The sequence below is a fragment of the Melanotaenia boesemani genome, chromosome 6 (assembly GCF_017639745.1).
Source record: "Melanotaenia boesemani isolate fMelBoe1 chromosome 6, fMelBoe1.pri, whole genome shotgun sequence".
NCBI lineage: Eukaryota > Metazoa > Chordata > Actinopteri > Atheriniformes > Melanotaeniidae > Melanotaenia > Melanotaenia boesemani.
The window spans coordinates 18,184,813-18,203,740 of NC_055687.1; the positions used below are offsets into that span (position 1 = coordinate 18,184,813).

At 39.1% G+C, this 18,928-nt stretch overlaps 1 protein-coding gene across 1 annotated transcript in view; it reads right to left on the reverse strand.

Annotated features, from left to right (window-relative positions):
* Positions 1–2,000: 2,000 nt before the first annotated feature.
* kcnn3 (potassium intermediate/small conductance calcium-activated channel, subfamily N, member 3) overlaps positions 2,001–18,928 on the reverse strand; it is a 65,384-nt gene continuing 48,456 nt past the window's right edge. Inside the window, exons 7-10 of the mRNA XM_041988821.1 lie at positions 17,606–17,716; positions 8,034–8,161; positions 6,774–6,843; positions 2,001–2,689 (exon numbers count right to left, since the gene is read on the reverse strand). Of these exons, the coding sequence (XP_041844755.1) occupies positions 2,264–2,689; positions 6,774–6,843; positions 8,034–8,161; positions 17,606–17,716 (735 nt within the window). The 3' untranslated portion in view covers positions 2,001–2,263. The remainder of the gene's footprint in view (positions 2,690–6,773; positions 6,844–8,033; positions 8,162–17,605; positions 17,717–18,928) is intronic.

Here is an 18,928-nt window from a genome sequence, read left to right on the forward strand (position 1 = left end):
ACAGCGTGTCGCTATAAGATAGTTTTCAGTATTGTCTCCAAAGCAAAATATTTTTGTCTCTTTTCCCATCACACCCTTAGAATTCCTTTCAGATAAATCTTATTTATTTCAAGAACAGCTGTTCCTTCATGGCCATTGATCCTTTGAAAGGTTTATTTGTGTTCCCTTATGATCATCCGTAGTCCACCTCCTTCTAGAGCAGTCCATGTGCTCCACTCAAACATGTCCATGCCCATTTTTTCACAGTTATTCCCTCAGAAATATTGTCAAAGATATCTGCAACGCCTGCTTCTGCTATCTTTTGTCCCCAGTGACAGCAGCGTTCCCTGCCTTTTATTGAAGTCCATTTAAGAGAGAGCACTTTGGTTGTTGATGTGTGTGATGTGTTTGTGTGTGTGTGAATATAGCTGTGTATGTGCGTCTTAGTTTACATGATCGAGCAAGCAAAGGTGTATTTCTAAGTGTTTTTCTTTGCACAGAATACATTCATGATAACAGTGAGCTGTTTTTGGGACTCCAAGTCTGACAAGAATGGCAGTAAAGTGAGGGTCATGGCCAAAGCCATGCATGGAAAACATTTTAATCATGTAAACTTATAATAATACAGCTAAGTCAGTGTTGTTTTGTTATCAAGTCAGTTAAATAGTCTGTGTGAAGTCAATGTTTAGGCCATTCTACACACATTATCTGAGAGAACAAAGGAAGTAAAATATTCTGAAGCATCTCAGTCATTCTAAATTCATATAACTAGAAATTAAACAATATTTTATAGTTAGAGAGAGCTTTGATTGTTATGCTAACTGGCTGTAGACCTCTGGATTGTAAATTTAATAACAAGTAAGAACTCACACTAGATGTGGAGCATCAAGTCTGTGCAAAGAACTGACTTGCAGAGTCAGTATTTTTCATATCTTTGAAACAGTTGAAAATATTTTGAGAACTGGTTTAAATAAGCAATAAAAACATAAACAATTTATTTTTAGCTTCTTTCTTCCAACAACCACCTAAAAATTAATGCACTTGATACAACTATTAATTGTCCATTTTCTATGGCCACCCTGCAAAACACCATCAAAGTCTCATCTCAGTACAACAAACATATGGGTACACTTAAACATCACTTAAGTTCATGTGTGATTTAGTAAATGCAGTAATAAAGCCCTGTTGTAGTTGTGCTATCTTATTGCACCATCTGCTACCATCTTCAACGTCACTAATGGTTGATGACTCACGTTCTTTTTGCTTATTTCAGCTTCATCTGTAATTTGTGTTGCCCAGTGACTGGTTCCAGTTCTCCCAGCTGAGTTGTTAAAATGTCACAACTATGCATCGTAAGTCTAAACTGCTGCATTAGCTCACACCCACAGGAGAAACGTTGTTTGGATGAACATTTTTTACAGTGTGGCAGTGCTTGATGGAGATAGACAGTGCATCAAGTGCTTGGCAGTATAGGCTTTAGTGTTATCACGTGGACTAGTGCATTTTTACGTGTGTGTGTGTGTGTGGAAAGAGGGCCTGCTTTTATGAGAGATGGTGTAATTATGTCTGCACTAACTTGTATTGCATGTTGTGTGTGTGTTAGAGTGTGTGTGTGTGTGTGTGGTGCATGCCGCTAGTTTCATTTTTTTTTTTTTAGCATCACGGTCGTATTGATCGAACCTTCTGTTAAAGGGATGCTTGTTAACACACAATTAGCATTCAGATAGAAAATACATCATAAGGATAAAAAGTCATGGTCATTAATTCCTGATGAAGGGAGTGAGAGATTCAGAGAAGGGGAAAGAGGGAGAGAAAGAGAGAGAGAGAATAAAAGGCCTTTTGCAGTTATTGGAGAGGATTCCATTTAGGAGTTCGTATAATTATTCTTAGTTATTTCTCCTCCTGTCTCAACCCCCTCCTCATTCTCTCTACCTCCATTTCTCACCATCCTGACATCCTTCCTCCCCCTCACACCTTTTAGAGTCTTCATTTTGTCTCCATTTTTCTTCTCTTGCCTTCATCAAAAAAAAAAAAAAAAAAAAAAAAAAAGCTCCTCCAACATCCTGAACATGTCTCATCCCTTAAGACTGTGGTCCATCTTTATCCCATTACTTCTCCTGACATTGCCATCTTCATCCTGTTCTCATGGAGTGAAAGTTTCAAAAGATTTCCACAGATTTCCCCTATTTCTCTCCTTTAGTCTGATGTGAGAGGAATAACCTTCCTCCTCCTCTCTCCCTGTTTTGCTCCCATATTTGTCTTCTGCTGCTTCTCAGAGCTGTCCTCAGCAGCTAGAGGTGCAGGGGTTGGGGTTGGGGCTAGCCTCCAGGCTTACCTCTGGGCTCAGGGGTGGGGGAGACAGAGGGGACTCTAAAGACAAAGTAGAGACCTGTGTTAGGGGCGGAGGAGGAGCTGCGACCTGGACTGGAGAAGCTGAACCTGGCACGTTGGTTAAAGACGCAGCTTGGGACAGCGGGACCACAGCACCTCCTCCACCTGCACCTCCTCTGCCATCCCTTGCATCCCTTTCTCGGAGCAGGTGGACCAGGGCAGCATGCTGGGCGCTAAGGGTGGCAGAGAGGTGTGCAGGCAGAGCGTTGAAGCCTGCAGTGAGCTGCTCCACCCGCTGCTCCAGAGACAGCATCTGTCGCTCCAAGTCCTCGCTGCGATCGTTGAGCTCTGACATGAGCTCATACATGACACTCTGCATCTGTGGAGAAGAGTCAGAGATGTCTCAGTGCATCAAGAACGATTTGAAAAGACCAGCAGACAGAAAGCATGTGTGCAAAGACGACCATTTGGAGGGTTGTTTCATTACTGCTTGTTAAAAAAAAAATCTTTGGGATTTGCTAAAAAGAGAGTAAATGTGGTAAGACAGAGATGCCAAAGTGGGAAAGACAAATCAGTAGAGACAGAATGTAGCGGAGTAAAAAATTCAATTACAGTTTGCAAATACTCGTATTTTACTTTGTTTGTTGTACATCATAAAACGACCATTTCAACACTATAGCACCACTAATTATATTTAAATGAATGAATGAAAAAACAAGGTTTTACAATGCGGTACAGCTGAAGATCAAAGCTACAGTGGATAAAAATGATGAGACAAAGAATTTTCTTTTTATTATTCAGCATTCAGTTTTCTAAAGTCTAACTTGCAATGAGAATAAGCTTTCCTGGATTAAGTCAAACTTTTGAAATTAAATCTAAATATCAGAGTGAGCTCAACCAACAAGTTTTTTGTTTTCTCTTTTAATAAATAGGGCATCAAAGATTGCAAAAGTGGAGGAGAAACCTATTAGCCAGTCTTCTAACTTGGATTAATGGACAAATTGTCTTATTTCTCGTAATTTCCATTTATTAAAAAAAAAAGAAGAAAGAATAAAAATGTAACCAGATTTTTTAAAAACCTTTTGGATATTATATATAACAATAAATAAATAAATAAATAAAAACAGAAAAAACAAGAAAGATAAAAAGGAAGATGTGTAGTCATGTTTTATTTTGCCCTAAATAAGGCAATTGTACAAGACAATTTAAAGCGTGTTATATAAAACATTAAAAACATTACAGATGGTGCAAAGAAAGCATTAAAACGTAACATTTAGCAACAGATAGCAAAAATCACAATAAAAATCATAATAAAATAATAAATTAAATAAAAAATTATTAAAAGCAAGACAAGTTGAAAGGTACCATGCAGTTTTCATGCATAGGTGCATTATAAAAGAAATGGTTGTAACCTGAATGTGTCTACATTTGGTGAAAGTTTAATCTCCACTGGTAATTTGTTCCCCCTTGTTTGCAGCATAACAGCTAAATGCTGCTTCTCCATGTTTAGTTTGGACTCTGGTTTGGACTAGTTGACCAGAGTCTTTGGATCTAAGAGCTCTGCTAGGTTTATATTCTCTGAACATATCACAGATGTATTCTGCCTAAACTGTTCTGGGTTTTGTTAAAGATCAGAAGGGTTTTAAAATCTAGACTGTAACTGACTGGAAGCCAGTGTAAAGATTTAATAAAACTGGTGTGATGTGTTCAGATCTCATAAAACTCTAGCAGCAGCATTCTGGAGGAGCTGCAGATGTTTAATGCTCTTTTTAGGAAGTCCTGTTAACAGTTCATTACAGCAATCCCGTCTACTGGAGATTACTTGCATTTCTCCTGGTTTACTTAAGTCTGGGAGACTAAACTTTTAATTCTGTTGATGTTTCTGAGCTGGTAAAAAGCTTCTTAGTGACAGCTTTGATGTGGCTGCTGAAAGTCAGATCTGAGTCTATCAACACTCCAAGGTTACGAACTTGGTCGGTGATTTTTAGAGCCTGAATCTCAAGACATTTACCAATGCTGACCCTCTTCTCTTTGCTACCAAAAAGAATAATCTCAGTTTTATGTTCATTTAGTTGTGAAAATTTGTCTCGCGTCCAGGTGTTTATTTGCTCCTGAGAGTGACACAGATTTATCACCTGATGACTGCTGCCCAATATGATTTACTCTCAGGCTGCAGTCATCTGGTGATAAAGACACATAAAGTTGTGTTTTGTCTGCATAATTGTGATTATTGATGTCAAAGTTCTATAAGGATACAAGTTGAACAGAAGATGTCCAAGGACTGACCCCTGGGGGACTCCACAAGTCATGGCCACTCGCTGAGATTCATAGCTGCCGATTGTAACAATATAACTCCGGCCTTCTAAATAGGACCTGAACCAATCCAGAAAGCAATGATGTCAAATTCATATTTTTAATATGGCCTGTGTACTAACTTGGTTGTTTATGCATTATTATGTTAAAAACTTAATTAGCTAATTTCAAAGATTTATCTATTTTTTAATGGTTTGATTTTGACAGCCCTGGGAAAATCCCAAATTTATTTGATAAATGTAGGCTATATATTTTGAAATTGAGTCGTGACCCCCAGTTCGAAAACCACTGATCTACAGTATCAAATGCAGCACTGATATCCAGCAGAACCAGGACTGATACTTGACCAGAATCAGTATTCAACCTAATGTCACTTAAAACTTTGACCAGAGCTGTTTCAGTGCTGTGATGAGGTCGGAAGCCGGACTGAAATTTATCAAGATTTCCACTTTCATTTAAAAAGTCATTAAGCTGGTTAAACACAACTTTCTCAATAATCTTGGCTATAAAAAGAGAAGTTAGACATAGATCTATAGGTGTTTATTATAGCGGCGTCCTTTTCTTTTGGAGGGGCTTAATAGCAGCCATCTTTAGTGACTTGGGAAAAATGCCTGATGCCAGTGAACTATTAACTATAAGTAGAAGATCACTTTCTACTGAGGTAAAAACTGTTTCTAAAAAGTCAGATGGTATCATGTCCAGAGTGCATGTTGTTGTTTCAGATGCCAAACTATTTCTTGTAGGATTTTTAAATCAACCATATTAAATTGTGACACAACATCAGAGTTATTTCTAGATTTTGGACACAGACTAGCTTTCTTGTTTGACTGTGTGGCATTAGTATTTAGTCTAATTGTTTAAATTTGTTTGTTAAAAAGTTGGCAAATTTGTTGAATTTCTCTGTGGAAAGGAGCTCAGGGCTGAACTGTTAAGGAGGATTTGTAAATTTGTCAGTCATTGCAAACAGAGTGCGAGCATTGTTGACATTTTTGTGAATCATTTCAGATAAATGCAGCTCTCTGGCCTTACACAGCTCATTGTTATAATTGCACAGGTTAAAGGGATTTGTGGGAGAAAAAAATAGTAATTTTCCCTCCAAACTTCTCAAAATAGTTTTATTTCAGTGAGTCTTCAATTAATCTGACATCTCATGAAAACATCTGACTAGAGAAAAAGTTCAAACATTGAAATCAATATTATGTTTCAGAAAGTTTTGTTTTTCTTCTTTGTGCTCATATTAATCATTATGCAACGCTCCAGATTTATCTGGTGTCCTTGTATATAAAACCATGTACACCTCCTCCACATACACACTTACACTTGAAAATTTATAATTAATGTTGCATTACATTTGTACTTTTAATGCAGTACTTTTACTTCTGATGGCTATTATTGCTGTATTGGTACTCTAACTTCAGTAAAGCATCTGAACAATTATTTTACTAGTGTTAAGCTGTCTAGGTTTAGTAAGGCACTCAACAAAAGACAAAAAAAAAATCCAACAGGGAGTAGAAGCTAGAAAGAAGAAGTGGCATGGTGATATAACACTGCGAAGAAAGAGTTGAAGAAGAGTGAGAGGAGAGTCGCTGCAGAATAAAAGGAAGGCAGCACAGTGTCCCTGCTTTGCTTATTCTGCTCTCTGTAACCATGGTAAATGCGCAAGTAGCCAATTCAGATGGAGTCATTGAGATGCCATAATGGCAAAATATTTAGTGCTAAAGACATAGCTTTTTGGAAAGCTGCACATGCTCACTCACACCCACACATTCACACACCCTTCCTCAATCTTTGTCTACCTCTTATTTAATCCTGTATCTCTTTCACTCTCCTCTGAGTTCCTCTCTTTCACAAACACACAAACACACACATACATGTTCGCTCACATTCTCAAACACCCACACAGTAACAGAAAAACACAAGCACTCCCCTCCCTCCCCTCATTTCCTCCTCTCTCTCTCTCTCACTCAGTCATCCCTGCTTTAACACTTGTTCTGGTTGCTAGGAGACACAAAGCCACAGAAATGGGCAGGTCAGCATGGAAACAGAGGAATGCCGTGGTATATTCTTTGGGGGCAAAGGCATGTTAGGTATGGTTTACTAACCTGTAAGCTTAGTGAGGAGCCCTGATGTGTACAATATGTGTGTCTCACCTTTGAGAGGTCCACTAGTGTGTTGGCCTGATCACTGAGCTTCCTTTGCTCCATTTTCACACTGCGTAATCTGCAAACAGATACACACATAAAACACACAGAGTTGAAGCCCTGTAAATACACAGTGGTCAGCTTGCAGAGTTAATCCCTTTGGGTCTAGACAACAAGCGGTCACCTTGCCTAGTTTAACCTCATTTCTACCTGCAGAGTTCCTGGATTTGAATGCAGAAACACAGCAAGCACATAACGTGCTCTGATAACGTTAATGTTTGGATAAATATAAAAAGAAAAAAAAATGCAGGAATAAGACACAGATGTCAACATCGACAGTAAGAGTGAGGTTGATTTAAAAAAAAAAAAAAAAAGCTAAAGGGGAATAAAGCCTTCAGGGAAATAAACTACGGGAGTGAAATTAAATACAGTAAATCATCTTACCTCAGTCCAATTAAAAACAGACCATGTCTCACACTCACAACACAGTACAATAATGAATGGTTCAATCTATGTTTTCATCAAACCCTGTGACCTCCATTATAATGAAGTGAAGAGTGCTTTTATCAGACTGATCCTCCATGAGCTTGTTTTTCTTTATTACTGACAGGTTGAAACCTGAAAATGTACTTAATGCTAAGTATTCACCCTCAAAATCAACCTGTTACTGTGCTTACAGAGCTTTCTTCCCATCTACAGTCCACATGTGTCAGGAGCAGCTTTTCTGTGTTACAATTAACAGACTTGGGTCTCTTGACTCTGGCTTTTGAAGGCACTTACTTATGTGTTGAAACTGTTAGAGATGAAAGGAGCAAGATATAATAAAGGAACATGTAATTTAGATGGTAGGACTGGGCATATTTATGCATCTTTTAGCAAAATTAGAATTTAACGGGATCAGTGAAACATGTTAGTAAAGTGTGTGATTAAGTTCTGATGTATGTACGTGTATCTTTCACGCTCATAGTTACAGATGATAATGATCAGAGTGCCTCTAATGGAGTACAGCGCACTGACCATCCAGCCGCACAATTGTATTTGGCTAGAGTGAACTTGCCCTTTAGTAGATAATGAATAATTTTGTGTTTGCAAGTGTGTGTGGGGATTAGTGCATTTCATCTGATTATCAGTGTGGATTCAAACTGTGGGCGGACAGAAAGTACAGTTGATTTCAAAGGCTTCATCTGCTCAGCGGCATGCACAGTTGTGTTCACGTGCTTATATGCACACAAGCATGTGGATGTGGGTGTGTGTGAGGTGTCGCCTCACTGATGTATAGCCTGGAGGAACTTCCGCTGGTGTTTGCGGACTCTGGAGTGGTCGATCTTCCTTATCAGCTTGGTGTGCTTGTAGATGAGCCAGGTCTCTCTCAGCACGTTAGCCGCTGCATTCTTTATCTGTCTCCAGACAAAAAACATGTATGAAAACATTTATTAGCAACAGGTAGTCCTTGGCAACCAAAGCAGGCAACAGGTCTGCCTGGTCTTATTCTCCCCCTCTTTTTGCCTCCTTTATTGTCTCTGCAAAGAAAAATAACACTGAACTATCTTTTTGTCTTTTCAGAGGCTGCCCTTGTTCTCTTTGTCTCAAATAAATATTCCAGCATGCTTGCCAGTGTTTTTTATGTGGGCATTCACAGCTCTGTCCTTAGGGAAATTGGCAATAAGAACCAACAGGAGTCCCTCGTTCACACACTCCTCTCTTCTCTTGCTATGTCTACATGCCAGATTATACTTATTTGGATGGACAGCATTATCTAGGCTGGATTAGGTAATTCACCATAGTCCCATCATAGTTTATTAAAACCAGTGATCTCCTGTTTAATCATAACTACAAATAAGAGAAACTAATGTGGCTGAGTCACTGCTCTTAAACTACCTGCCAAAGACATTTCTCATCCCTGCTGAGAAGAAAAATTAGAGACATGGCCAATAAAAAGATGGTGTCTAATGAAAAGCCAGTCCAAAGAGGCTATTTTTCTCAATTTCCATGCACTTTGGGTGCTTTTAGTTGGGCCATCTAAATGTGTTAAAATTAAAAACTGATTCAAAGTTTCCAAGTTAACACCAGGTCACTATCTGTGTAAAAGAATCAAGACTCTTTAACATGAATCTGCGTACATCCATATCCGCTTCATGTAGTATGTATCTATAGGGTGCAACATAATTACAACACAAGGGTCTGACACCCAACGAAGAAGGCGAGGGTGTATTCTATAGTGAAGAGAGAAGGCACAAAGAAACTGTAAGAACATAAATTGAATGAGAGACTTCAAAGAGATGTTGAACACGGAACAAAGAACAATTATACCCCCGTCTGAAGAGCACAAAAGACCCCGGCAGCTTGGCTAATCAGCACCCATACACCCCAGTCAAGGACTGCTCACTCATATACACGCCTACACATACACACATGCAGACATACACACACGTCTGGCGACACATGAAGAGCGTAGAAGGCCGTGGGCCTTGCAGATGTGTTTTCAATGACACAGAGGATGTCAAACCAAAAAGGAGCTGCTGTTCTACTGATATTTTGAGTGTAAATCCTCATTCAGCTACTTCTTCATGTTTTCATATTTTATTTATCAAAACAAATAAAATAATTTCTATTACTATTTTATAACACCGATTCATATGAAGATCCAGTTAGTCTGTATGTGTGTGACGAGGGAAGGTGTGACCAAATGTGACTAACACCTCATACCAAGGTGTGCATAATCATTAGGCAAGGTAAAATTGTAGACTACCACTCAGACACATTTATTGCTCATGAGATAGTTAAGAATTTGAGAAAATAACTATAGTAAACACCATGATCTTACAAACAGAAGACTTGATAATCATAAAATGTGAATCTTCCAGCTTTGCAGTGTTTATACTCCAGCGACAGTCACTGCAGCAGCCTGCTTGGAGTATCCATACATACAAGTGTCTAGCGACATGGCCAAACTAAAGGATAAAACATGACCTCCACCGAATAAGATTCACAAGTTGAAGTATCAATACTACGTAAAAAATGTGTAAAACAGATTTTCTGAAGGGTTTTATGAACAGATGACATGAGAGTGACTAGATAGGGCAGACGGATGCATCTGTAGCTGATCACTAATGGACAATGGGCAACACTTAAGAGAGGAAGAGTGCCACCCTTTAGGATAAGCTTGTTGGACCTCTTTAGGTTAAGTATGGACTGAAGATCAACTCCCAAATCTGCTGCAAGTTATTTGGAATATACTTTCTTCATACAATGATACAGATAGAAGTCTTTTAAGGAAGTCAAGATTTCATTAAAAGATGCTTCTGAATTGCTTGCTGAGACAACAAAAGACCTCAAAGACGACTGAATGCTCACCTGGTTGTGTTACATTAATTAGTTATGGTGGTCTAAAAATTTAACAAACGAACCAGAAAAAAATTCTTTTCAATGTATGGTACTTCAGGACATTAGGGATAATTCTAGACCTAAAAACTACTTAACAGTGCACACTCATACATTCCTCTGAGAAAGACAAAACGGGCTTCATTTAGAGTTTTCTGAGAATACTGTATCTGTTCAACAATAAAGTGAGTCCTGATAAACTTATATAGCCCAGCAATAGTGACTGCAGTACATGTATTTTCATTAAATTTGAATTCCAAGACAATGAATGTGCATCTAATGTGCATCACAGAAATGTAAGGCCACCGAACGGCTTTCATCTTGCAAAGCTCATTTCTATCGCTTGATCAGTCGCTGCAGGGTTAGAGAAATATGATAAATGATGACATGCTTCATGTGCAAATAACAGTCACTGATAACACCAGACTGCATTTTCCAGATACCCACCCCCCACCTCGCCAATACTACCACACTACTTATTTACTCTCTCTTCCTGGGAATGAGAGTAAAAAAGTGCAGCAAAAATGGCAACTCCATTTATGAAAATGAAAGACTCAACATGAAGTGCTAACAATACTCCGTGAGGAACCAAACGATGGCAGCAGCAGCCATTCCTGCACCATATGGACTGAATTTGAACAACCAAGTTGTGGCCATATGGTCGGTTTGGGTCAAAGATCTGTTCTGGCTGCTCCCCTACATAGCACACCTTATGGCAGGTACATGTGAAATCTGTTTATTTGAGGGGTTCCCACATCTCAGCTTGTTAGGCACTTGATGACATATTGCTGAGTATAAATCAATCAGTACAAATAGAGAAATTTTTAAAGATGTAGTAACAGAAAACAGTAACAATAGTAACAATATATGTTTTGTGTATACTCCTAAATGGACTTAAATTGTATGAATACTACTATCATGGATGAAGAAATAATGAGCAAAATAAGAATTTTTTTTAAATAAAGACATCAGCACAGAAAAAGTTAAGGTGATAAACCCTTCTGACATATGTAAGCCTTAACAGCCTGTGCGTGCAATTAGCAATGAGGTGTCATGGTGCTTTCTAGGAGAGGAAAAACAAAAACAAACAGGTCAATTACCGTGGAAACAACCTCATCCATGTGCAATAGTGACACGTGGCCTTACCTGCTCTGACCTTCCCCTCACTGATGTGGTAAAAAACAGAAGAGACAGGTCTCACAACCCTTTAGGAAAACAAAACTGGTCACATGTTTGTGCATGCCAACAAAAGGAAAATATCTCCAAATCTGAGGCAAAGAGCAGGAGGATACATTTAAAAGCAAATCAAAGATAAACCCAATAATTTAACTGCATTTAGTAAAAACTCAAATACTAGGTAATTTCCAAAGCACCATATAAAGAAGCTACATAAACCCCCACAGTGTTGAGTAAACACAGGTTCTGTCTGGAAAAACTGGAAACATCAATTGAGCTGAATGAATTCATTCATAGTGTGTTACAGTCTATGCAACTTGTGATTCATCTGGCTTGAGTGTGAATTGAAAAGCTATAGAAAGAGGAGTTATTTTTACAGTATGAAGTGGAAGCTAGCTTACAAGAAATCTTCAGGGGTTAGATTGCTCCCATTTGACTGGTGGTGTAAACATTGGAAAGCATTGCAGCACCTCCTCTTTGGCCAGAGCCCAGAGTACTCTCTGAATATTCAGAGAGGGTGCAGCCCTAAATATACCACAGGGATGTCTAAATGTGCTCCAAATTAACCAATGGTCCACTGTGGAAGTGGAATACATTTCTGTGTGTAATCTTGAATAGACCGTTTCCACCTTTTCAGAAACATTTCAAAAGCTTGACTCTGTCATATTCAGTCAATTGGCTCATTGCTTCAATGAGATACATTTAATAAACACTGCAGTGTGATGAAAAGGATGGACATGGCTTTCAGATGACTTGGCAACTGCAGTAAGTGTGCCCTGCTTTTATTTTCCAGCGTGGAGTGTGCTCTGTGAATGTCTGAGGTAATCTCTGCAGATGGACATCCAGCAGAGCTCTGAAATAACCAATAGTATAAGCTTGAGACACAGAACGCTACTGCCTTTTAAACACACCTTGAACGCAGAGCCTGAAGAAAACAAGTCTTTACATCAAACATGAGCACTTCATACCTCATAGACTGACAAGTTGCATTAACTGTTGTTTAATTAACATTGTTTTTAATTCCATCAAGGGAGATTGCCTGAGTGAGCGCTAATTGAAATTTAACCCTGTGCATTGAACTCTGAATGAGCCATCACCCTCTCTGATAAGGTTATCAGTTATTCCGTTTACCGCCTGCACTGCACATGAATTTAAATTTTCAGCTTCTCTCATGATGTCTTAAAATCTGATCTGAGGATGAAAGCACAGAACACTCAAATGATTCAAAGGGAAAATATTCTGAAGTTTGTGTCAGCCAGTGTCAAGGAAAGAAAAAAACTGCACGTGTTTCAACTAGAAATGATCAGTTTACTAAACAAATATAGGAAAAAAAGTTATTCTTGTGGTGTGATGAGGGAGCCAGGGTGGCTTGGCTTGCTGCAGTTTGGGTGCTGGTACACAGCCACACCCAAGACTCATTACACAACGGCCTTGATCAGATCAGCTGAATGCTTCCCTCTTTGGCATTTAACTGACATTCCTGTTAATCCTTCAAAGGGAATGTGACAGCGTTTCACTGAGGTAGAAAGCCAGTGTGTGTGTTTTTCTGTCTATTTATGTGCGCTCACACATATGATGGCAGGTGCTATTGTTACATTATTCATTACAAAGCTTGGACTGATTATGCTCCCTTGTTACGATGATATGGCAAAGAATGGTCCCTGTAATGTATATCAATGAAGACACAACAGCTTTATTCATTGGTCTGTAAATGATAGAAGGAAAGAGATAATTACAGCTACACAAACCGTAGACCCTTTCAAGGAAATGTCACCAAGCTATTGTTGTATTATGCAAATTGTATTATGTTATATTGTTGTATGACACCTCCGTGACTTGGTGACTGGTTTTGTTATGATCATAATTTACTCATTTAAGCATGATATTCAGTTTAAAATGGAAGATATAATCTTTTTATGAACTAATATAATGTGATCACTGACAGTACTTTCTACATTTTTGCAATATATACCTTAGAAAATATTTAATATTGTAGAAACTAATTAAAGACCTCTGGACTTCTGGTGAATTTTCCTGATCTTAATGTCAGTGATTCCCAGTGAGGTGTACCACAATGTGTATTTGTATTTAACTGCCAAAAGGTATGGGGGGAAAAAAAAACTGTACAATAGCTCATAAACATACAAATTAAAAAGGGAGGTGGTTAACAATGAACAATTATTAATAATGCAAAATTTGTCAAAAAGATGCTTCATCAAATTTTAATTGAAATTATACAAAAAGAGTTAGTTGAGTTTAAAAACACTGAGAGAGAGCGCTGCTAAAACAAGACGGAAAAAACTGCCTTCAAAAGGAAATGATCGGAGAAATTATTATGAAAAAGTAGGAGTAAAAAAACATTTCCGCCAGATTACTGTATGTTTGATTAAACCAATTTGTTTTAAGCCTGAGGCCAAAATACAGTCAAGTGTATCCAGGTTTACTGATAGCCAGATAAGCAGTTGGAAATTATAATCCTTTAAAAATCAATGACTAATTTCTAAATGTAGCTTGGAATCTGTTACTGATGTATACTGTTGCCTGGTGAGAAGCATATTGTTTGGGATTAAAAAATTTTAGTCTTTAATAAAAAAAATAAGGACTTTGGACTTGCCTTGACTTGAAACTTGAGACTTACCACTTAGAAAACTATGACTTGGTCCCACCCCTTATATGCACAGCCAAAATGACAATTAAATTAAATTAAATTAAATTAAATTAAATTAAATTAAATTAAATTAAATTAAATTAAATTAAATTAAATTGCATAAGGAGCAGTGTGATTAAAAGGACAGACAGGACATCAGACAACACACACAGTGTCTGATGCTTAAAAGCATACAGAAAATGCTAAAATCAGAATATAGCCATTCCAGGAGCTGTCAGTGTCAAAGTGTCCTGTGCTTAGGTTGAAGTACTATGTGCATTCAGGAGCAGGAGTGTAATATTTGAACAGAGTGGGGTCAGTGTTCAAGAGCTGGACTGCAGTGGGGACAGAGGTGGACCTTCTCCTTTGTGTTCTGCAGCGTGGACAACGCAGCCTGCGGCCTGACAGGAGCCACTCAGAGAAGAGTGTAGGGTATGTGATGGGTCCTGTATAATCCTGTGGGCTGTGTGCATTGTTCGTCGGCTACAGGCAACCAGAGCTCTGACAAGGTGTCCAGTGATTTTAGAGCAAATAGTAGTGATGTTGAGTAAATGTGATCGATCTTGCAGGCTGACTGAGAAAAACCAGGAGATGAAAGAGAAAGTCAGCATGCTCTCAAAGCACAAATGACAAAAGGTCAAGGCAATATATTTTTTTACTCTGAAGGAGTTTAGCATCCTGAGAAGATATTGTCTCTGGTGACACTTCTTAAGGATCTCCTCTGTGTTTGTGGAAAACCTCAGAAGACCATCAAAGACTGTTCCCACATACTCCCCCACTATCTACACCAGTTTCCCTCGAATAGTGGTGGTAACAGCCTCTGCCAGTTGTCTCTGCATGCTTGAGAATATCACAATCACCTCTTTAGCCTTAGTTGAACTTAACTGAAAACTAGTGATAATAATAAATAAAAAGATAAATTATTTTTTTATGTACAGAATGAATAGCATTAGCACAAACCCCTTAATAAGAGTATTTAATGTTTCCCCTGTCTGAATTTCCCCCTAATTTTCCAGATTTAGATGGCAACTGTTTACTTCAGGTGAGATGGCAGACAAACCCAATTCAGATAAAGATAAAATATCTCCTTAAACTATAGATTTGCTTGGAGAAGGAAAAGGGACTGTGTCCCTCAGGGAGTCCTGTGGGGAGTGCTTCAGGGGTATGGAGTACCTGGCCTTCTCATAAGGGATGTTTGGTCTCTGTACAACCAGTGTCAGAGCTTAGTCTGCATTGCCAGCAATAAGTGGGAACTGTTTCTGGTGAGTGTTAGACTCAGTCACGACTGCTCTTTTGTCAGCGATTGTGTTCATAACTTTTAGGGACAGAAGTTCTAGGTGCAGTCAAGGTGTTGAGGGGGTCTAGTTTGGTGGACTGAGAACTGAGTCTCTGCTTTCTGCAGCTAATGTGTTCCTGTTTGCTTCATCAAGTTGTGATCTTCAGCTCTCACTGAAATGGTTTGCAGCTGAGTGTAAAGCGGCTGGGGAAACTATCAGCACCTCCAATCCTGAGACCATGGTCCTCAGTCAAAAAAGGGTGGAATGACCTTCCTGGGTTAGGAATGAGATCCTGCCCCAAATGGAGGAGTTCAAGTATTTCGGGGTCTTGTTCACAAGGGAGGAAAGAATGGAGTGGGAGATCATTGGTGCAGCGCCTGCAGTGATTTGGGCTCTGCATCCATCTGTCATGGTGAAAGAGGAGCTGAGCCAAAAGGGGAAGCTCTCAATTTACCAGTTGATCTACATTCCCATCCTAGTCAATGTCATGATCTGTAGGTAGTGACCAAAAGAATAAAAACAAGCATCCAAAATTTTATCTGCAGGGTGGCTGGGATCGCCTTAAGAGATAGGGTGAGAAGCTAGGTCATCCAGGAGGGCTCAGAGTAGAGCTGCTGCTCTTCCACTTTGAAAAAACCCAGATTAGGTGGCATTTGGTTAGGAGGCCTCCTGGATGCCTCAGGATTCCCCTGGATGAGCTGGAAGAAGTGGCGAAGGACATCTGCCCTTCTCTACTTCAGCTGCTGCACGTGTCCCAACCTCGGATAAGCATTAGAAGATGGATGGATGAATGAATGTACTTGGGTATATACTTCGGTCAATAACTCCATTTTATGTATGTAAATCAGGACAAGGATGATAGTCCAATTAAATGGCCATGACAAGCTATAGAGATAACTCAGCTGTGCATCTAACTATACTGGGGACCAGCCGCTATGGATGGATTTCAGGCGCGACACAGAACAGTGATTATTATATGGATGTTATAATAGATGATATAGCATTACTTTTATAAGAGCTGGATAGTATTTTATTAGTTGAAAAAAGCAAAGCAAAAACAGTGAGCGTATCATTCTTTGGAAAAAGCTTTTTTTTTCTTTTCTTCTGACAGGTGTGTAATGAAAGGTTTTAGTATTAAAATATTCTGATATAAAGGGTGATTAACATACTGTATTTCACCTGCAAAATATTGCAGAACAACTGCCTAATTTCAAGCTGCTTCAACAGTGAATTTCCATATGGTTTGATGTAGCAAACCATCTGGTCTGTCAGGTCAAACAGCAATATGTTAAACATATTGTTAACTTCTAAACATCAGTTGAACTGCAAAAAATAAAAATTACATATTAGGCTAAATCCTTTCATTGTTTAAAAAAAATCTATCAAAAAGCCAAAAAAGTTACAGATAGTGGCAGAAATCCTGGACTAAAGGGGTGGACCAGTGGCTTCACCAATAGAAACAATTTGGAAAAATAGCACTCCACTTTAAAAGGCTAAAATCAACATGCTATAAAGGTAGCAGTAATTACTTGTTGTAATTTTTACAGTCAACATTAGAAAAGCACCCCTGCTTTACATATAATTAAATACCAGATCATACACACAAACATGTGCACAAACACACACTCATATAGCACATTATTATGGGTGTTAAATGTCTTGTGAAAACAGACTTTGTTTGATCTGAGTAGCGACAGCAGATGAGGTGAGAGTCTGACTCCAATAAATACATTCGGCTCCTCTGTCGATAGTTTATCCACACTCAAATTATTGATCATTCTTCCCCTCTCTGTCACCCAGAGAACCCTGCTGCCATAATGTACCCTACATATTTGATATGAGAGCTATTTTTAAAACTTGGGTCTTTCAGCAGTATGAAAAATTGAAAAGGACTGGAGGAGGATGGGAGTGAGAGATGGTGGGGGGGAGGTGGGGAGGGGGCAAGAAAAGGAGAGGACAGAGGGTGGCAGAGACAGTGAAGGAGAGAGAGAGAAGGATTTACTGTAAGAGAGACAAATGTCAGAGGAAAGGGAAGGTGGAAGGATGGCCATGTGGGAGGAGAAAGATCGTAGATGGAAAGAAAAAGAGAGATGGTAAGTGAGAACAGCACAGAAAGAGCCTTATAGAGATGACCTTTTATTGCCTTCGCTCACTCAAATAGCATGGCACTTTGTCACAACAACACAGGCTGATAGCGTGATGAAGTGGTCAGGGAGGGTGAACAATCAGTTCAACCAGGCTCTCAACTCCACATGAATACAAAAATATAGTGCAGAAACACCAAAAGTATGTATGCTCTAACTAATAGCTACAGTGTAGCAGCCTCATTCACACCACTGACAACACAAAAGCCTACACACCCTCTTGGTAAGTTGTGTGTCCATCATGAAGTTATGTACATGCTTCTCAGCCTTGGTCAGCTCCAGCTTCCTGGCTACCACGGCAACGACCAGAGCCGTACAGCCCGCACCCTACGAGACAAAAGGGAAGCCGGTGGGAGAAGGAGAAGAGGAGAAAACAGTCAGTAGTCAGTTTTGGATAGAGAATTAGCCCAGATGATTTCAGGAAGCAAGGACAACTTTAAGGACAGGATCCGAATGACAGAAGGAGAAGTGACTGGAGAGAGGAGAGGATTATGAGGGATAGCTCTGTTGCAGATCCACATTTCTTCATGTTGAGAGGCAAGCCAAGTCTATTTTCATTACCAATCCATCTGCTGTGAGATACCTTCTACATTGCCTCTATATGTAGCTGAAAAATATGCCCATTATAGATAAAAAAATAATCTAAGATTGACACCACCTACTTTCATTTAATTATATGCTGTCGATCTGAATTACATGGTGTCAGTTTTCGCTTCTCACCAGAGGCTTGAGGCCTACAGGACGTGCAAAAGTGTAAAACACAGAGCAGTTTGTCTGTATTCCAACTCAACCCACATGGGACATATGGCAAATTCATTTGGGAGAGTGACAGCAGTCTCTCAACCAGAAAGACATGCTTGAGAGGAAAAGAGGAGCAGGAACACAAGGAGGAAGACAGACTTAATTAACTTTCAGATTAGACACTGTTTTGAATGGGGCTGCTGAGTGCTCACAGGTTCCTCTGAAGGAGCAGGCACCGAGAGGAAAGAAAGAAGGGAAGAAAAGATGAAGAGAGGGGAGAGCTGTGAGTAAATATAAATAGGGAAGGAAGGAAACATGGAGGGTGGTTGAGAAGAGGGATGAATGCAGGAGGCGAGGGTATGCGTGCATGCAATACAAGGAGAGAAAGATGAAGAAGAAGTCAATGTTAATGAGGTCACATATCTCCTGATAAGCAATGAATTAAGATTAAGAGTGTTTAATGAAAGTGCATAAGTGGCATCCTTCCTGCTTGTAAGTGCATGCATCTCATAATGGGAGAGAAAGAGTTTGAGAAAAAAAAGGCATATAAAGAGAAAAACAGGAGTTAGAGAACTAACTCAATAGAGCATGCATCCTTCTTGAAATGTGTAAAAAAATAGCTAAGACTTTATCGTGCACACTCTGAAAAGACAACGCAGATTTGCCAAAAATAAGTTGGGTCCGGTGAAATGCAACACACAAACAGGCATTAGTGCCCACGACTATATACTCACCCAGTCTATTTGTGTTTATATGAAAACTATGAATAAAATATGATGAGAGCCAAAGGAAAACCCG